We start from the raw sequence: 20,236 nt of genomic DNA on the forward strand, positions 1-20,236 counted from the left end.
GGAAATTTCTCTCTTGCTAACTACCCTTTCCTCCTGTCAAAGACCACTGAAAACAAGAATTGCTATGCTGGGTCCAATAGCATATTCTTGATTTGTGGGTTTTTAGCCAAGCCTTTCTACTTTGAGTGATTTGGGGAAGTGAACGTGGAGACACTTGAAGGCAATATCATCACAGTTAAAACAACTGAATTCTTCACCGTTGGCAGATTTGACTTCTGCTTCTGCAGCTATTTAGAACTGTCTTCTCAGTTAACTTTCCTAGATAAGATTACGTTTTCTGCTGTCCCTTAGTTGTTCAGCTTTTCCACTCTCACTCAATATTCTGTATTTTTTAATTGTTACAAATTTAGTAATTTCTGTTCGCTTTTCTATCCCACCTCACTCCCCCAGGTAGTGCAGTGGTTAGAGTGCAGGACTACCGGTACAATTTCAGCACTTATGAAATAATAGGAAAACTGCATATGATTTGTCAATATAGTGACTCAGCCTTCCATCCTTCCGAGGTGGGTAAAATGAGGACCTGGATTGTTGGGGGCAACATGCTGACTCTGTAAACCGCTTAAAGATGACTGGAAAGCACTGTGAGGCAGAATATAAGTGCTGTTGCTATTATTCAGCATATATGCTAAAGCAGTGGTGGCTAACCTTTTTGGGCTCCTGTGCCAAAAATTGTGCATGCGCTTGCACTCTCACACTTGTGTGCCAGCACCCAGAAGGCAATGCGCCCCTCCACGCCCCCTACACATGCACGTGCAATCCCCACCCCCTCACCCCCGCCTCCCCCTTACCTGCACTGCGCCCCACAGCTGATTTTTGGTGGGTTTGAGGGCTTTTTCGGCCTCCCAAAGGCTTGAGGAAGGCTTCTGCAGGCTTCTGCAGGCTGAAAACTAGCCCTTCTGGTATTTTCGGGAAAAACAGGAAGTGATGAAACAGGGCTAATTTTCAGCCTGAAAAACCTGCAGAAGCCTTCCTCAAGCCTTTGGGAGGCCAAAAAAGTCCTCAAACCCACCAAAAATCAGCTGTGAAGCACGCACTGAGGTAAGTTTGCTTGCACCTCACATGTCGGCACAAATGGCTCTACACGCCACCTGTGGCATGCATGCCATACGTTTGCCATCACAGTGCTAAAGCTTTCTTTTCTACATGAGTTATTTTATGAAAAAGGGTAATCTGAAGTAATTATTAAAAGAGGACTTCTTTTTTTTTAGCAATTTAGCAATATCAGTGAACGTGACTTATATTGCACAAGAGGACAAATCTATGATCCAAAGCTGACCATGGATTTGGATCTGTACAGTGGAATAAGTATGCCTTATGAGCAATATTGCAATTAGACTTCCATGCTCTGCACCAGGATTTTTAACCTTTTTACATCAACATCTCCTCTGGGAATTTGGTGAGGCACACAGACCCCGTCACAGAAAAAGTATTTAAATGCATAAAATAAAACACACAAATGCAGATTGTACATGTTACAAAGGAAATCATTTATGTTCCAGTACAGTTAACATTAAACATAACCAAAATGTAATATAATATCCATTATGTTTTATCCATTAGCATTTTTAGAATGTTAAGGTTAGCAGCTTGCATAGATATTTAGGTACAAAACAACCTCTAAAATGCAAACTGGGTTGACCATTATTGATTACACGTTTGGAGGAAAAAACAGTCCTGTGCAAAACCAAATATATTCTGGTTTTCTGTTTTGGGGTATGTTATCAGCAGGATTTACTGTACTTAACATTTTTGGAACCTGGAGGTCATAAATTATTTGGTAGCATACCTTCATTAGTGAATGAAAAGCTAATTTTCAGTTGGAGATTAGGGAAATGGTAGTTGTTTCCATCCAAATTCATGAACTCCATGAAACTTATCTATAGATCTATACAATAGATTAGTGATGGTGAACCTTGTGGTGTGCCGAAAGAGCGCACACACATGATAGTGCACGTGCCTGCTGGCACCCACAATGCAATGCACCCTGCCTCCCCTATGCAGAGGCTTCCCTCGAGCCCCCAGGGGGGCAAAATGGCCTCCCCTGGGCACCAGAGGCCCTCTGGAGGCTGAAAATGGGCACTTCTGGTAGTTCTGGAAGGCCCGTTTTTTTGGCCTCCTGAGGCTGCAGAGGCTTCCCTTGAGCCTCTGGGAGGCCGAAAACTGCCTCAAACGGGCCGAAAATCAGCTTGGAGTTGCATGCATGCACAGCGCAAGTAAGTTTAGTTGGGGCTCGCGTGCTGCACAGATGGCTCTGCATGCCACCTGTGGTTTGCCATCACGGCCATAGATCTTAGATTAATCTGGAGGTTGCTTTAGATCCTTCTAGTTAGCATCCAGTGGCTTAATCCAATGAGGATTGAGTTGTTAGGCACCTCAGCTGTTCAAGCTTGCATTCAAGCCAAGAGATTCAGGAAAACCGGTAGGCTTCTGCCAAAATACTCGTTGGAAACAAAGCTGCAGAGGAAAATAGGAAGAGAGAACTCAGCCTCTCTGGTACATTCTCCATTTTTCTCTAGTTCTTGCTAGAGCCATTTTCCAACTTTGTGGATTATGGATCAGACTTGTTCTTCCTCCCTTTCTTTTTTTTCCTTGGGCAGCGTCTGCAATCAGCAAGTGTCTCACCCGTCCAGAAGATTTCTGGAGATTTTAACAAACCATGAGAGGATAGAACATCTGGAATGAGCAGATGGTTTTAATAGCCACGGGGAGGGTGTTTTGGCACACGGCTGCCACTGAGCATCTGCTGACAAGAAAGCAGAACCCCCCAAAAATCCCAGACAAAGCAGCCCACCCTGTAATTTGAGAGAAGGGAGTGGTGGGGGCCAAAACTGGGGAGAGATCATAATAACAAGGGGGCAGGTGGGTGTCCAGACTGTGTTTGTGTGTTCAGTGGAGGCGACAAACCTAGGACGTTTTTCCGTAAGTGTTTCACTCATTCACCTTGCATTGATATTTCTCCCCCTACTATTACTGTCTTCTTCCTCTCCCTCCTGTCCCTCCAGCCCATAAAACGTACAGAAGTTCCTTCAAAAATACAGCCAACATTTTTTTGGGGGTTGGGGTGTTAAGATGCAGGCAGGTGGAGATAGTGCATCGGAAGAGTCCTAATGAGCCAAACATTAGACCTAAATCAGAAATTTATAGTTGGTTTTAGTTAGGAACAGCCTTACCCAAGGTGGATATTTTACGGTATCTGGGATTCCACCTCCAAGACAATGGCAATATCAATGGTGAGGTGAGAACAAAGGTGAACGGATTGGAAAGTTGGATGAACTGGCAAGAACTCACTGGTGTGTAATGTGACAGATGAATGCCAACCTGTCTTAAATCTAAGATTGACAAGACAACCATCTGCCCTATTGCACTGTATGGCACTGAATGCTGGGCAGCAACAACAGGGACCAAAAGCTATCTCCATGCCATGGAAATGCAAATGCTCCATTGGATATCGGGCATCTCCCTTCTTGACCACATCATGAATGACAACATTTGACAGCATTTTGGGGTGGCGCCAATTATAGAGAAGATGAGAGAAGGCCAACTCCGCTGGTATGGATGTGTCCTGAGAGCAGCACCTTCCACCGTTGCAAAGACTGCCTACCAACGAGAAGTCAATGGTCGGTGACCTTGCAGGTGCCCAAAACAGAGATGGCAAGACACTATCAACAAAGATATGCAAGCCATGGCCTCTACCTTGGAGATGCAGCTGACTGTGCAAAGTGGTGTTCAATGATTCGAAAAGCGGACTCTATACCTGCGGGAATACGCTAGGAAGAAGAAGAAGAGTATTACTCAAATCAGGTGTTTTGAGATTACCATCACTGGACTGTGCTGAAATGAGTAAAGTGACATTTGAAATTAGAGAACAAGAAGACAAGCAATTTTATATGAGATGGGATTTGTTTTATCAATGGTTGGATAAAAAGGCATGGTAATGTAATAGACTAGATAATTTTGTGATAGAAATTTAATAGATTGATATAAAACATAAGATAGATAGATATAACCACTGGTTGAAAGTATAACACACATTTTAAGACAAAACTTGGAACATCTCGTATAAAACGATGTAATAAATAGTTTAGTCATGGATGATTAATAACTGATAAATACTGTATATAGGCATATGTTAGTTTGACAATGTGAAGATTGATATAAATTGTCAGTAAATGACTCACAAAAGGATAGCACAAAAGATACGTAACCAACTGACACACTGTATGTACAGTATATAAAATGGAAGGTGGTTTTATATTTTTATGTTTTGTATGTGTATATTTGTTTTTAAAAATTATATATATATATATATATATATACATACATATATATATATATATATATTTCTTAAGTTTTCGCGGGTACTTACATGTACGTGGGAAAATACCCAAACAAAGCTGAATGCCATACATACATACATACATACATACATACATACATACATATATTTGAGATTACCATCACTATGGCAAGGGCCTTTAAAAACAGACTGGACAGTCATTTGTCTGAAATGGTATAGGACAGTGGTCCCCAATCTTTTGGGCATCAGGAATCTGGAGACAAGTTTTCCAGGACTGGAGAAGACATAGTTTAATGTACTGCCTGCATCCTGTGGATGGGGCTTTGCTTGTTTGCATGGTTTCCTGGTATGCCATGCCCCTGCCGGTCCACAAACCAGGGGTTGGGGATCCCTGGTGTAGGTAGGGATGGGCTGCTAGCTTGTGCTAGTGTAATTCTCGCTGCCGTGATAATATGCATAATCAAGATCTTTGGGGGGTATTTTCCCTTAATGATCCCCAGGAAAAACAATTCAGGCTTCAATTCTATTCGACAGTAGGTGATTTCATTTAACCATTTTTGTATTTTGATCCAGTATTTTTTAATTTCCGGGCATAGCCACCAGACATGGAAAAAGGTACCTTGCACTTGTTTACATTTTCAGCAATTTGGGTTTAAGTTGTCAACCCTCTTTTCCAAGCAGGAAACCTGATACCATTCCAGACAAAAGATTTTCCAATCTCTTCTTAAAAAACTCCAGTGTTGGAGCACTCACAACTTCTGAAGCAAGCCATTCCACTGATGAATTATTCCCATCGTCAGGAAATTTCTCCTTAGTTCTAGATTGGATCTCTCTTTGATTATGTTCCATCTCTTACTTCTTGTTTTGCCCTCAGGCGCTTTGAAGAATAGATTGTCCCCTCTTCTTTGTGACAGACTCTCCGATATCTGTTTAGAGTCTCAGTCATCCAGTTGTCCCAAAAGTGCTTTTTCAAAAGGCACCCGGATGTTGTTTTTCCGTGAGGATGTTTTGCTTCTCATCCAAGAAGTTCAAACAGTTCAGAATGGAAGAAACATCTTTGGTGAGAAGTGAAATGCCTTCAAGGAAAAATTAAAAATCCAGTTGCCTTTGGGAAAAGCATATTTGGGACAGAATCGCGAATATTGGAAGACTGCTTTCATATCACTCCGGGTCCTTCTCTTTGTTACTTGAATCTTACTTTAACCCTTCTCAGCATCTTCAGCTGAGAAGCACCTTCTTTTTAGAGATGGAAGGCAGAGTACTTGAAGTTCAGGGAAAACAGAGAAGGGACCTGAACAGTTTCTTCTCCTGTTCCTTCCCCATCACAGAGCACCTGCAATTTGGCAGATCAAACCTCACTAGGCTCCACGTTGACTCAGCCTTCCGTCTTTCCGAGGTGGATAAAATGAGGAGCCAGATTGTTGGGAGCAAGAGGCTGACTCTAAACCGCTTAGAGAGGGCTGGAAAACACTGTGAAGTGATATATAAGTCTGAGTGCTATAGGTACTTTCCTTCCTTCCTTCCTTCCTTCCTTCCTTCCTTCCTTCCTTCCTTCCTTCCTTCCTTCCTTCCTTCCTTCCTCCCTCCCTCCCTCCCTCCCTCCCTCCCATTCCCGCTACCCATCGATCAATCCATCCATCCATCCATACCAGCTCAAGGTTGACTCAGCCTTCCATCCTTCCAAGGTGGGTAAAATGAGGAGCCAAATTACTGGGGGCAAGAGGCTGACTCTGTAAACCACTTAGAAAGGGCTGTAAAACACTGTGAAGCAGTATATAAGTCTGAGTGCTATTCCTTCCTTCCTTCCTTCCTTCCTTCCTTCCTTCCTTCCTTCCTTCCTTCCTTCCTTCCTTCCTTCCTTCCTTCCTTCCTTCCTTCCCAGTGGTCAGGATGCAGTATTGCAAACTAACTCTGCCCACAGCAGCAGTTCGATTCTGCCTGGCTCAAGGTTGACTCAGCCTTCCATCCTTCCAAGGTGGGTAAAATGAGAAACCAGATTGTTGGGGGCAAGAGGCTGACTCTGTAAACCACTTAGAGAAGGCTGTAAAGCATTGTGAAGCGGTATATAAGTCTGAGTGCTACTGCGATCTCCTTGAGGGAAGTGCACCATTCTCCCTAATGGCAGAGCTGGCTCTACCCAGGAATAGCACAGCAGCCTGAAGCAGTAACATGGGAGTTTGGATTTGAGTAGCACCATAATTTAGTTGCTAAATGAAATAAAAACACTAATAGACCTTGGCTGACATGGCCACAGCTCTGAGGTCAGTGTGTATGTTTGTGACATGTCAACACTTCTGGACATATATATTTAACCCAGAACAGGCTAAAAGGTTGAACACTCTGCTCAGCATCTCTTGTGCTGATGTTTACTGTCTTTATCATGGCCAAGAGCAGATCTGGCTGGGAGATTTAGGACCATCGTGTTCAAGGACTATCTCTCCTGCCTAGTTGCAGCCAGAAAATGTCTTCCAGGTTTTCTCTTTAAATCTTCCACTGTTACAGGAATAAACCAGGCCAGCTGTTTTTCCACGGACAGCAATAATAAATCGAGAAGCTCCTCTCTCTCTCTCTCTCTCTCTCTCTGTGTGTGTGTGTGTGAGAGAGAGAGAGAGAGAGAGAGAGCAGGTCTGAGAATGTGTGCAAGTCGGGAAGCTGTGCGTGCGTGTGCCGCTGTGAGGATGTTCAGCCATGAGCCTATCTTTGCAACTGCTCGCAATTCTGCACTCATTTTGGCATTGCCCATTAGCATGATTGCTGGCTTTATAAACAATTGCAGTTATTCATCCAACGCAAACCCTTGGCATAAGGTGAAGTGGCCTTGCAAAGAGAGATCAGCTCTCCACTTGGCACTCTTATAGGAAATGTAGGATGCTTGCCATTACCTTCAGTGATCCTTCAGTGAGCAAACGGTCTCTAAATTAGCTCCCATTGGTGCTTGGTCTTTCTAAGCTGTCTTGGAAATAAGGAGCAAGATCCATGTTCCTGAATGCTTAGGCCAAGGCTCCAAACTGGGAGGCAGTGAACCTATTGCTTGGGAGTTTTGAATCCCACTCCTGAACATCTCGTAATTAAAAATAAGTTTCCCAATATCTGGTCTCAAAAAAAGGCCATGCTGGCCAATTCTTGGCTACACTCTAGGGACAGTGAATGGAAAGAGAAGGCAAGGCCTGGCACAGCTGTTATAGCCGACGTCTTGATAAAATCCTTGACTTTCAGGAAGATTTCTAGCTCAACTGATTCTTTGACATCTTTACTTAAGGCGAAGGCCTGTAAAATGTTTATAAATACGCAGGTGGCAGCACTTAACTTTCTGAATCTGCCGCCTAGGTTTCTCTTTCCATGTCTAATCACGAACCAGGAATGTGTGTTTGCTGCATCGTGCCGTTCTACGGATGCAGGCAAATTAAGCTCAGGAGACGAGCATGTTTTCCAGGTCGACTCTTCTCAACTGCGAATAGCTGAGATAAGGAGAAGGAGTCAGTTGGACGGTGATCAAATCCTGCATTCTGGGATAGGAGGAGAAAGCAAGGAGGGAGGAGAGAGAGAGAGAGAGAGAGAGAGACATGAAGAGTCTCCTCCAAGACTATAAAAGGCAGACGTTTAGATGAAGGTGATGCTGGGGAAGGTTTGCCAAGTTATTGGAAGGGGTGTGTGTGTGTGTGTAATTAAAAGCACTTTGTGGCCAGGCTTGGCATGTGCTTTTGTGCTTGTCTAAATCAGCTGTTTAAGTGTGATGGTTGCTCTTGTTGACAAGCTTTCAAGTATCTTGGCTGCATATGGAGGACTTGTGCTTTCGATGGGGCTCACAGAATACTGGGCTGTTATTAAATCTTGGGGTTGTGGGGGAAGAGGCCCAGGGGAGAAAGGTATCCCCGGGGATGATTTACACGCGGCTCTGGAATCTCAGAATAGAACAAGCTCATCTCTGTCCAGAGCAGTTCACGAAAGCAGCAGCAGCAGCAGCAGCAAAAGGTCTGGCTGGGAAGCAACCAGTTTGCAGAAGTGCCTTTCCAAATTCGAGTTTCTGGCTGTTTTAAAATCTGGACTAATTAAATGAAACCAAGAGTCGTTAGTTTGGAGCGAACATGCTTAAATGCTGGCCCTTGGGACTGGGTGAAAGCTGCCATTTTGACAGTATTGCCATGAGGTCACTTAGAAAGGCTAAATGTGTATTTGTTTGATTTTTCATCCTACCTTTATTATTGTTTATCAATAACTCAAGGTGACAAACGTAATATGCCTTTCTCCTATTTTCCCCACAATAAACAAGCCTATAAGATTGGTCGGGCGGAGAGAGAGAGATTGGCCCAAAGTCACCCAGTTGGCTTTCATGTGGACTAGAACTTACAATCTCCTGGTGATTGGTCCAAAGTCCAAAGTCACCCAGCCAACTTTCATGTCTAAGGCGGGACTAGAACTTACCATCTCCTGGTGATTGGCCCAAAGTCACCCAGTCAGCTTTCTACCTAAAGTTGGAGACTTTCCAATTTTCTATTTTCTAACGATGCTTTAACTGCTAAACCCAACTGATTCTTGCTTTCAACTGATAATTAAAAAAACAAATTTGGTTTCACATTTAAGAAAAATTCTGAGATATGCCTACTCAAAAAGAGTAAACAGGAGACTGCATAAAACTATTGCTACATAGTCCAATTCCATGTAAATTTACTCAGAAGCAAGCAAGTTTGGGTAACCGATCCCCCCCACACCCCGTTCCTTTGAATCAATGTTGACTCCTGGACACGGCCTGGAACAGATCCTGTAGATTTCTGAGCAAGTTTTTTCAGAAATGGTTGTCATTGCTTCCTTCCCAGGGCTAAGAAAAAGTGACCGGCCCAAGGTCACTCAGTTGGCTTCATGCCAAAATTGGGACTAAAACTCATGGTCTCTGTGTTTCTAGCTTTTGATGCTTCAGCCACTACAACAAAGAGACTCTAGGCCATAGGTATAAAGGACTGGTATCCTAAAGAGATGCTAATTTGGATAATTTGACAACCCAGAGTCCTTGATTCCAAACATGCTGCCTGGGGAATTCTGGGAGTTGAAGTTTGCACATCTTAAAGTTGCCAAGGTTGAGAAATAATACTTAGAGCAATGGCAAGCTGGCCTTAATGCCATAAACCTCTTTGCAAATACAAGAATTTTCCAATCTTATAGGAAGCCTAGGTACTCCTTTTTCTTACTGAAAAACAGCTGTGACATGACGAAGAAATAATGCTGCAGGACAGAAATACTTACTCCGTAAAACATTAATGTTTTAATGAAAAATCTTCGCATTGTGTTTCTATTCAAAGACACTCAAAACTAGTTTTTCTTTCTGCTCAATTTTTGTCTTATAATGGGATCAATCGTTTTTCAAAATTTTGAAGGCTTTTTTTTTTAAAGTTTAAACAACCAGGCTAGCAAAAAAGGTACCCAATACATATTCATCTTATATCAAACAAGCTAATATTTCAGTACAAGGTAACTATACATAATATATACATTACACAGAGAATCACAAAAGCAAACACTACAGGCTCAGAACAAATCTTGAAAAAACCATGATATTCACATTGATTACAAGAACTCTAAAAATGATTGTAACAGTGAAACGGCACTTTAGTTTACAAAAAGTCACAAAAATATATATATATATATATATATATATAGCCACCAAGAACTATGGGTTCCTTAAAAATACTAATAGCCAGATATAGTATATAAAATGTAAAGTGTATTTCAACATTTAAAAAAAACCCAAAACATTTGTCTTCCCATTAAGTCAATCAACATGCTAAAAAGCTTAGCTATGGTCAGCACAGACAGACAGCCGAGGGGTGTGTGTGTGTGTGTGGTTTGAATGAGATGTGGCTGGTGACCAGGGACTGGCACAGTTAAAGGGGAAAGTAAGTAAAGTCACATGCTAGAATGGCCCTTTAGGAATTGATTCTGTCTTCTAACGACAACTTTATCTCCTTCCCTGTACGGTTTTTGTAACAGCCCAGAGACAAGACAGGTGTGCAGATGTTGGGCCAGGAAATACACTCTCTAGGGCTGTAGTTCGAATAAACCAGCAACATGCAGCATTATATATTAAATTGAACAACAGTGCCATCCATTTTTCAGGGGTCCCCAAATACTCCAGAAAAAGCAGCTGGAATAGGTTGATACAATATGGAGAATTTAAAGAAAAACAGCCAACTTTAAAAACAGCACATTTTGCATTTTAAAAAACAACCGCATCTTTTAACAATACCAATTGGATTCTATTGATCAGCCTGCCTACATGCCACCCAATGATAACTTGCAAAGTACAGTAGGACCTAGGCGGGAATTTTTTTCCTAACATGGTCTGAGATCATGAGCAATATTTCATTTTGCCTTTATTAAAACAAAAACAAAAAACAGAAAAGCCTTGTCATCTGCAGAAAAGCAGCAAGCAAGAAAGGAAAGTTTGTTTGCATTTAATGCTATCCAAATACTCCTGGTTGCCATGTTCTGTAGACTTTTAAGATACCAGGATTCAGATTTAGCCCTCTGCCATCTTTAGGCTGGTGAGAAAAAAAATTAGTAACCCTTTCCCCACAAAAGAAAAGCAAACGAACAGGCCAATGCCATTATTCAAAATTTTGCATTATTAAAAAAATACAATTTTAATCTCTTTGGGGACCTGGGGCCTAGGGACTATAGTTTTTATAAAATATATATATATATTTATATATTTTGCTACACCGGCACTGGTTACTTAAACAAAAAGATTCACATTTACACTTTCCAGACAAATGGTAAGTGCCAAAACTAGAACTATTCTTAAAGACATTGACTGTTGTATTTGCATTAGAACTGGGAGCATGAAATTGGTCAGTCTGAGGAAAGATTAACTGGTTAAAAAAAAAAAGTTTTAAGAAGCTGGTGAAAGAATATTTGCAATCCCAAAATGGGTATTTTATAACAGCTTGAAGAAAAAAATGGAATTGTCTGCTTTTCTCTCCTCCTTTTGTCCCATGGGAGAAGTCAGAAAATAGGACTAAATAAATATATCTCTTTCCGTACTGAATTTGGGAACAGATGCTTTCCATGGGAATACAAGCCTTTCTCCCAATTCATTGGTACAAAAACGTGAATCGTATACATTGGACTCTGAGAGCACATTACAGATGGATAAATAGTCAAGCGTGTATCTTAGCACAGGGGTGTCAAACTTGTGGCCTCACATGATGGATCGGGAATTTCTCCCCCTTTGTTAAACCGGGCAGGGGGGGGGGGGCATGATGCATCCGGCCTACATTTGACGCACCTGTCCTAGCAACTTTAAAGGACGGTGTTGCCTAAATTACCGATACTAACCTGTTTTACTAATAATCACCTGTTACTGACAGGCACAGTCCACAAAGAGAAAAAAAACAAAACTCTTTAGTATCTTGAAAAAAAGAAGCTTAAATTGAGACGAGTTCTATTCCATGAAAATCTAGAGAGCTTTTAAAGCCTTTTTAAACCTTTTTAAGTTCACTACTGGGCCATTTGGAAGCTGTTACCCGAGTCGTTCTCTACAAGGAAGACAGTAGCCATATCTTGATGGGATGCCAAGGGTCTCCTTGAAAATTCAAATTGGGATGGAAGGGGAAAATCACCCATAATAAGTTGACCCGAGGGCCTGTCGCTAAGGAGAGGAGCGCAATTTGCTGCCCCTGCTGGCCAGGATACAACATGTTCAGGGCCTAAACAAGACTTTCATGGGTGCTCCTTGAGTTGGGAACACTTTGCCACGCTGCTTGCTTAAAATAGGCTGTGCACAGAGCAGGGTTTATATTTTCAAGTTAAACGTGTGTGTTGCTGAAGACTTGATACCCCCTCTGCTTTTAGACTCCGAATACTTTCCTTGTTGCGTGCTTCACTTTGACCGCTACTCACTAAAGTATGTCTGTCATCCTGTCTACCTTCTTCACATGTCGAGCCAAAGGGGGGAAACTTGAAAAAAAATGAGTTTGTTCACTGACAAATAGCTCTGATGATCGGAAATACTTATGTAAGGAAAGGTTTCTCTTTTGAGGGCAAGAGAAAAATGGACTAATCCCCAGTTGGATCGGAGCTTTATAAAATCCTGAAAATGTACCAGGATATGGAAATTTGTGTGTGTTATAATATAATAGGACAGGAATTACACAAATGTCTACTTTTCTGTAAGGTAAAATGTACCTTTTACATTTCAGGAAGCCAACCTTGTTCTGCTGTTATTTTCAAAAAGCACTCAATTTTTGAAATGTATTTTAAATATACATCATGTGTGCCTGAGCATATACAAAATATACAACCGGTGCTAGCAAATTGCTCCCCATTACTGATCTCGTAGGTGGCAAAATGCACTGTGTAGGTCAAAAAAGGGCTCTGCGGATCAAGGTTAGATAACCTCACAATTCCTGCTAGGCTTTAAAGTCTATTATATTAAACTGATTTGCTTCCTATTCTGTTTAGATCTGAGGTAACCAATTTGCAACCCTTTCTTAATATTTATTGTATTTATTTTATATTCATCTATTTTGTTTGGAACGCAGTTAATATGTTAGTGTGATTCCTCCACTCTCCCAAAAAAGTGGTGTATTTTAATTTAGATGTTGAGACAACTCTCTCAATGAAATGTGTGACTAAATAGCTTTCATCTTACATATATGGAAGAAAATAAATAGCTTAATAATTACTAGATGAGTAAAATCACTGTATGTATAATGTAGCCAATGTCCTCTTTCCTGATATGAGATTTATTTTACTTAATAAATATTCTGAAACATTCCAACCTGAAAATATCCCTTACTAAAACATGTTCTTTACCAATCTGGAAGAGTGACTTAATTTTTTTATTAAAATTCATTGGAAGAAAAATCTACGCCTATCTCATAAAATACTCTAAATTTAATCTTTTTTAATAATTATATCAAGCCCTTTAAGAAGTTGCAGAGAAGTACAAGTAAGTCTCCTTTGATTCCGTAATTTGCTAATTTAAAAAAAAATTCTTTGGAACTATTACTTCCAAAGCTTTTCATAAACTTTTCATAAAGCTTTTACAATTATTTAAACATTTCCCCCATTTATTGTGTTCTACTATATTCTTAGTCTGATAACATGAAATTCGAATTATTTATGTCCCCCTCATAAATCTCATCCTTAAAAAAAATAAAGATGGTTTAAACAAACCCAAATCGAGGGGAATAAAATATTACATATCATTTTAGACTTACCAATAAGATGCTGGCAACAAAACCAAAATTGCTGGCCTGTAAATGCCCCTTGTTGCCTTTAGAATCCTTTTAGGGGAAATAATAATTTGGTGATTGTTTGCTGGACCTGTACTTGAAGTCAGAGTAATGGCTTTTATGAAACCAGCTTGGCCAGGGTATATAAACAATTTAGAATAGGAACATTTTATCATTGCAAACAGGTCTTTTGTAAACAACTCTCACTGATTTGAAACTCGGCCTCTAAAGAAAAATAAATGGCTCTTTTTACCTAAAAAAAAAAAAACCACAGGCTAATAAAATTGCAGTAAATAGCACACACATTCAGGCTAACTTGAAAAGAGCACATTAATGCGCCAAGGCGCTTTTGACTTTTGTTAACTCACTTCTCATTATACTTTCCTAGCAAACCAATTTGCAGGATTTCTTGACAGCTGGACTTCTGGAAATGAAGTTTCTGGATAAGGCCATTTGCACGAGAAGATTATAAAAGGTATGGCCAGCACAGGTGAGCAAAACTCCGCCCCACCTGTTTTGCCAAAGCCAATGAATCATCTGGTTTTAACGATGCGCATGCCACAGAACTGAAAGACTAAAAGTGATTCCTTCTAACTAAAAAAAACAAAAACAAAAACACAAAATGATCAAACATCTACGACACTAGTTATTTAACTGCTTGAACTGGATACTGTAGTCAAAACAAATCTTTAACAGCCATCAATATCTTTTTCCTTAACCAGAGGTGCTGCGAAATTAGGGTGGCAAACCAATGCCGAAAGTTGTTAGGCCTAATTTTGCACTTGGTGTGTGCTTGGCTGCTCTTTCGAATGGAACCATCTTATTCTGACCAACTTTTTCCTCTGCATTTTCAAATGCTTCCATACAAGGGACCGTTTTAAGGTGTGAAGAATAGTGTGACATTGGTTGCAGTTTAGAGCTTTTAAACAGCATAGCTTATCAAATGGAAAGGGGTACATTCACTCCGCCCCCTCCTGAAAATTAAATTAAAATGTACAAGACCAAAACACAGGCACTTTCCAAAAAGACGGAAAAAAAAAATCCAAAAACCCGAAATCAAACTTTTGACTTATTCGATCGTGATAGATGAGAGCCCGGCCTTCGGGAGCTCCTCTCGGCCGGCCTCGGCGCTTGAGATGGTTTTTGGCTGCTCTGGCAGGTCTTCTTCCTTTTCTAACAGCCCACTCAGAGGACCCAACGGGAAAGTGCTTTCGCAATTCTGCGTCGATGAGACCTGCGAAATAACCGGCATTTGGACAGAAGAGCTGCTTTCAAATCCATGCTCTCCTAGCTCGTACTGGCCAAGAGTCTCTTCATGTTCTTGGTTTAAGTAGTCTGGTACTAGGAAGTCACTGAAAAGGGGGGCAAAAAGTTAGAAACAGGTTACTGGTCAGCAAGACGCAGGTTGATGCTAACTGCAGCAATAGAGCTAAGCGAAGGGTATCTACTTTTGCCAAGAAATGAGAACGGCCCGACTTAAACAACAGCACAACCTAGCATTGAGATGCCTGTTAGATTTACATGGTATATATAAACAACTTTAAAGCTTCTGCACCAAAAGCCTCCTTCACAAAAGAATAAATTTAAGGTTGGGTGGCAATTTAACACAAAGCTGATAAATTTAAAACGGGCAAAAGAATCTTTTCTATGATTGGCGGGCTTTTCAGTTCTACTGAGCATAGTCCAGGTAAAACAAAGCAAGGAAAATAAGGTATTAATGCAAAGCAATCTAAAAGCAACTTTTTTTTTTTTTTTGGATTACTTGAAATCCGGATCTACACTGACAGATAAATGTCATATTTTAAAACACTTGACACAAGGCAGGGCCCCAACTGCAACGTGGTATTCTATAAATGTTCTGGGCTCATTTTAGTTTCTGACCATTTCCGGCCTCAACCAAGTTGGCTGCGGATTACACAAAATGGAACCCAGCACATCTTGAGGGTGCCGTTATGGACAAAACGACCTGAGTTCTGCCCAGGACCGCAATAAACTTGGCAACCTGACAGAAAAGGACACTACAGGTTGCGGTGAAATAGTACAGGTAGTCCTTGACTTACAATCACAACTGGGACCAGAATTTCCTTTGCTAAGAGCAAGGCGGCTGTTTATTTGAGTCACGCTGGATTTTATGACCTTTCCTCCATGTTTGTTATGCAAATCACTGCAGCTGTTAAGTGAATCAAATCTGGCTTCTCCCCATTGCCTTTGCTTGTCAGAAGTCAACTGGGAAGGTTGCAAATGGCCCCCAGGATGGTATGACCACTATAAACACATGCTGAATGTCAAGCGCCCAAATTTTGACCACGTGACCCCGGGGATGCTGCAGTGGTCCTAACCAACGGTAAGTCACTTTTTTCAACGCTATTGTAACTTTGGTCGCTAAGCAAATGGTTGTGAAGTCGAGGACTACCTATACAAAAGAGGGTTTAGGGGGATAAAAATAACGGTACGTTGCCCTAACAGTTTCGTTTTCTTTTTGTGCACCTCACCTGCTCTGGAAGTAGTTTGCTAGCTCTGACGCTTCATGGTTCAGACTCCTCAGATGAACGATTAAATTTCCAGAGTTGGTGAACATGGCGCCACATGTTTTGCACTCGTAAATCCGAGGCTTGCGGATAATGTGCCGGGAAACCCGCATGTGGTGTTTATATTCCCCGAAGGAAGTGAAAGTGGCACTACATATCTGGCACCGGAAACAGCGTTTACCTTCGTGCTTCAGGCGATGCATCTTTAGCGAGTAAGCCCGGGTGAACTTTTTCCCACAGCGGTCGCACTGAAATGGTTTAATGCCTGCGGAGAAGAAGAATAAGCAGAAAATCTTCACCACTGAAAAGCATCGGGAATAAAAATCCAGCCGCTTCTAATGGCAACGGGTCGGCCTATTTGCACCAAGGCTGTGTAAACTTCTAAAAAACAAGTTCGGTCCAAACTTCCAAGCACTGGATCCCATTTCCCCAAAACTAAGTATTTAAATCTGTGAACTGAGTATCAAGTAAGATAAAGGCTATTCAGACCACCGTTCTCTTATTACATTCGAGAAAGCACATCTATTCAGTGCAAGAATGGACAAAAACATGTTAAGCCCAGCAGTGGTGCATCCTATTGATCGTAATTTCTGGTTTAATGGGTTTTGTTAATTTTATTCCGACTTGGGTCGGGGGCTGTAAGCCACTCAGAGTTGTCACAATTGGAGTGATGTATCAATCAAAGTCAAAAAATACATTAAAAGTTTGTTAATTATTAAAAATAAAAGAATGAAGCATAAATCGGAGGCACATACAGAGGCCTACTAGGGGAGATATGTCATATTTATCTGGAACAATTATTAACTCATCTGTGTTAAAAACATAACCTCCTTTATAATTTTTAAAAGGGAGAAAATCTTATATTTATGTAAAACACTTTCTTATATTGCATGAAGCCAGGATTCAAGGATTCAATAGAATAAGAGAAATACATAAAGGTTAAAACCAGGTCTGATGCATTTGTTACCATGTTCTTATTTCTAGGGAAAAAAAAAAACCACAAACTCATATGAAGCATTCTGCTTTCCAGGCTAAATTCTCAGCTTTCCAGAAATCAAGGCCGTTTTTTCCCCCATTTTATTGCATTCTTGCAGTAGGGGCCATACATTGCTTCAAAACATTCAAGTAGTCCTCATTTAGCAACCACAACTGGGACCGTGGTTACAACTGTGCTTACAGTCTGACTTTACAGAGCCATGCTGCTAAACCTGTGTACTGTCATTGAACGAGGCAGTTGCTAAATGAGGACTACCTTTATAGACTCTTGTTCAAATGATACCTTTGGGAAGTAGACCAACAGATATCCTTACCTGAGTGGATGAGCATGTGCTGTTTTAAGTTCTGAATACGGGTGAATCGAACACCACAAGTTGGACATTGAAAAGGTCTGTCAGGACCATTTGGGCTAGGTCTTTCTGTGCTGCTGGTTGTAGGAGCAATATAGAGCTGATAAGGGTATTGGACATTCTCCAGTCTGAAGAAGCAAATAAAGAACTCTTTTAGTAGCAGACCAAGAGGAAAAAGGTGAAGGGTACAAAATACAACATGAACGTATTTTAGAAAGACAATAATGAAGACATTAGGATCAAAGACAAAGAACTGGAGATCATAAAGTATCAAGATATGAAAAATGAAGTTGAAAGATTATGGTAGCTGTGGTGGTTCCAATGGTTAGTGGCACACTGGATGCCGTACCAAGAAATCTTGGATGGCACTTAGAAAATCTGTGCATGGATAATTTTTCCATCTGTTAGTTGCAAAAGACCACACTGCTTGGACCCACACATTACACCGAACCTATGACATCCTAGGTTCTTGAGAAGAGCTTAATGTGCACAAAGGCCAATATCAATTAAAGAACTGGCTGTTGTGACTTCTTGTTGCAAACAGATAATAATGCAACAATAATAAAAAAAAAGTCTACCAAACCATATTAAATGACTGAATTCTGAATGATTGAAAAAGGTAATTTTAAACAAGGTGGAAGTCTTGAGGAAAGAGATGGGCCAATGTATGAAAATGAAGAGCTGCAATTATAATATCATCAGTGAACCTGGTATAAAATTCTGGTTATCATTTCAACAGCTGATACTTGAATGATTAAACTGGTGTACATTTGGAAAGGTCAGAAATATTTTGTGGGCACAAATGTTATACAGTTATATCTATTCCAGATAATGTTGTTTAAACAATCCAAGTGCTGCGTAAGAGTGTTATGCTTTTAATTTTGCTTTTTTAAAATACCACTTAGCGGCCACGTTAAATCTTGTGATATGTTCTTCTTCTACCTCTAAATCTTTTGGGTAGATGTTCACTTGTATTTTTAAAAAGTGGGTATCTACTTGATTGAAAGTATGTCCCTAATTTGGATTACATAAAGGCTCAGATTTACTCTGTTCTGCTAATCCTGATTTTAACCACTCTAAAACTGTATTTGTTGTATTGCAAGCCAAGTTATCCATCATGGTATATGCACAAAACCCAAACATGTACATGAAAAGGAAGTTAGATTGTGGGGTGCTTGATGCTCTCTGGACTTGGTTGTTTTCTTCAATGCCTGTAAGAAAAGAACCAAACTCAGAGATCATCAAGGACCCCACAGCACAACCCTGAGCTTCCTTCTCTTGGAAGCTAGGTTGTCAGAAACCATGACTGCCTCAAGGTCACCTAGGAAACTCTATGTCTAAGTAGTATCCCAGCTTGAAAATTTCCTTGTTCTGCTTAGGAATGTAAAATGTAAAAAAATAGTCTGGTGACAGGCAGTGTGGATGGTGAACATTGGAGCTTTGTGTTCATGAACCTCATATCTTCAATCTCATGACTGGCTACTGGCTCTGAATTCCACTTGTTTAGAAAATCCTGCATTTTTCCAGGGATGGTTGAATTCAAAGGAGATACATGTCGGGTTTGTCACCATCTTAGATGACTCAACACAGCAATCTATCTACAGGGATCTAGTTTAGGTGTTATACATCACTTTCCTCCAGCCTGGCACTGTTGATAGCATGGCCAACTACTCCACTGGCTGGAAATTCTAGGAACCATAACAGAGACAAAATGAAGAAGGTTGTTCTGCAGAATGCTTTGTATACTATATTTATACATACCGGTCATCATCTTCCACATGGATATTCCCACCAGAAGTACTCTGGAGTGTTGGTAATCCTTCAGTGACACCTTCATCTATTGAACCTAGGGGCAGTTAAATAAATCATACATATTAAGTTACAATTTAATGGAACCATAGCAATTATTTTTTTTCATCCTCGTAACTTTTTCACTAACAACAGTTAGTTATGCTAGTTAGTAAAATATGCTGCCATATTTAAGAATTCTGTTATAACACAATACGATAATGATGTAAAGCAATCTGCATAATTTATAAAGAACAAACTTTAATAAATTTGGCATATATGAATTCAAGAGATTTTTCAGGCGGCTTAGATACATATTAAATGGAGGCAGGAGACTGTAATTAAAGCCAGTTTGTTTAAACAATGCCCAAGGAAGGCTAAACAGTATAATGCAGAGGCAAAATCAAATAATTGCAAAGCTCATATTCTTCCTGATAACTTTTCTCCAGATTTGTGTTGCTTATAGCTCCGTACATCCCAAAGAGTCCTAACTGAAGTTGAGTGTGTCTAAAGCAAAATTAATGGAAAAAAGACAAGGATTTGCTGTCCGTTAAATGTGCAGCATTCATTAGTATTGTGTTTCTACTCATCTGTACTGAAGCCATTTCAAAACCGTGAACAGTGAAAAGGTGCAGGAGGAGGATTTGTTAAATGTGGTGAGATTATTAGTCCCTCAATATAGTACAGTAGTCCTGGACCAGAGGTGGTATTCAGCCGATTCGAATTGGTTCTGGTGTACCGGTAGTGGAATTTTGAGCGAAGCGCTCTCTCAGAATCAGTAGGAAAAAATTTGGAAACCCACCACTGTCCTGGACTTACGACCACAACTGAGCCCAAAATTTCTGTTGTGAGACATCTGTTAAATGAGTTTCAGTTGTTAAGTGAATCTGGCAATCTCCCCATTGACTTTGCTTGTCACAAGGTTGCAAAACATGATCTTGGAACACAGCAACAGTCATAAATGTGAACCAGTCGCCAAGCAGCTGAATTCTGATCACATGACCATGGGGATGCTGCAAAGGTGACATTTTTCAGTGTCGTCAACTT

General features: G+C 40.6%; 1 protein-coding gene across 3 annotated transcripts in view; it reads right to left on the bottom strand.

The window, feature by feature from the left end:
• The window catches only part of ZBTB44 (zinc finger and BTB domain containing 44), a 366,779-nt gene that overhangs the window by 331,717 nt on the left and 14,826 nt on the right, over window positions 1-20,236 (bottom strand). The window contains exons 3-7 of one of the 3 annotated variants that reach the window (XR_015744677.1): window positions 19,163-19,247; window positions 17,366-17,529; window positions 16,020-16,320; window positions 13,495-14,879; window positions 9,532-13,437 (exon numbers count right to left, since the gene is read on the bottom strand). Coding sequence is in view for 1 of the 3 variants with exons in the window: in XM_026708977.2 (XP_026564762.1) it covers window positions 14,597-14,879; window positions 16,020-16,320; window positions 17,366-17,529; window positions 19,163-19,247 (833 nt within the window). In the remaining 2 variants the exon portion in view is untranslated. Of the gene's footprint in view, window positions 1-9,531; window positions 14,880-16,019; window positions 16,321-17,365; window positions 17,530-19,162; window positions 19,248-20,236 lie in introns of those variants that run through there. The other 2 variants (XR_015744676.1, XM_026708977.2) reach the window with 2 other exon arrangements.

Source organism: Pseudonaja textilis, chromosome 9 (assembly GCF_049901715.1).
Source record: "Pseudonaja textilis isolate UNSWEBS1 chromosome 9, rPseTex1.2, whole genome shotgun sequence".
NCBI classification, from domain to species: domain Eukaryota; kingdom Metazoa; phylum Chordata; class Lepidosauria; order Squamata; family Elapidae; genus Pseudonaja; species Pseudonaja textilis.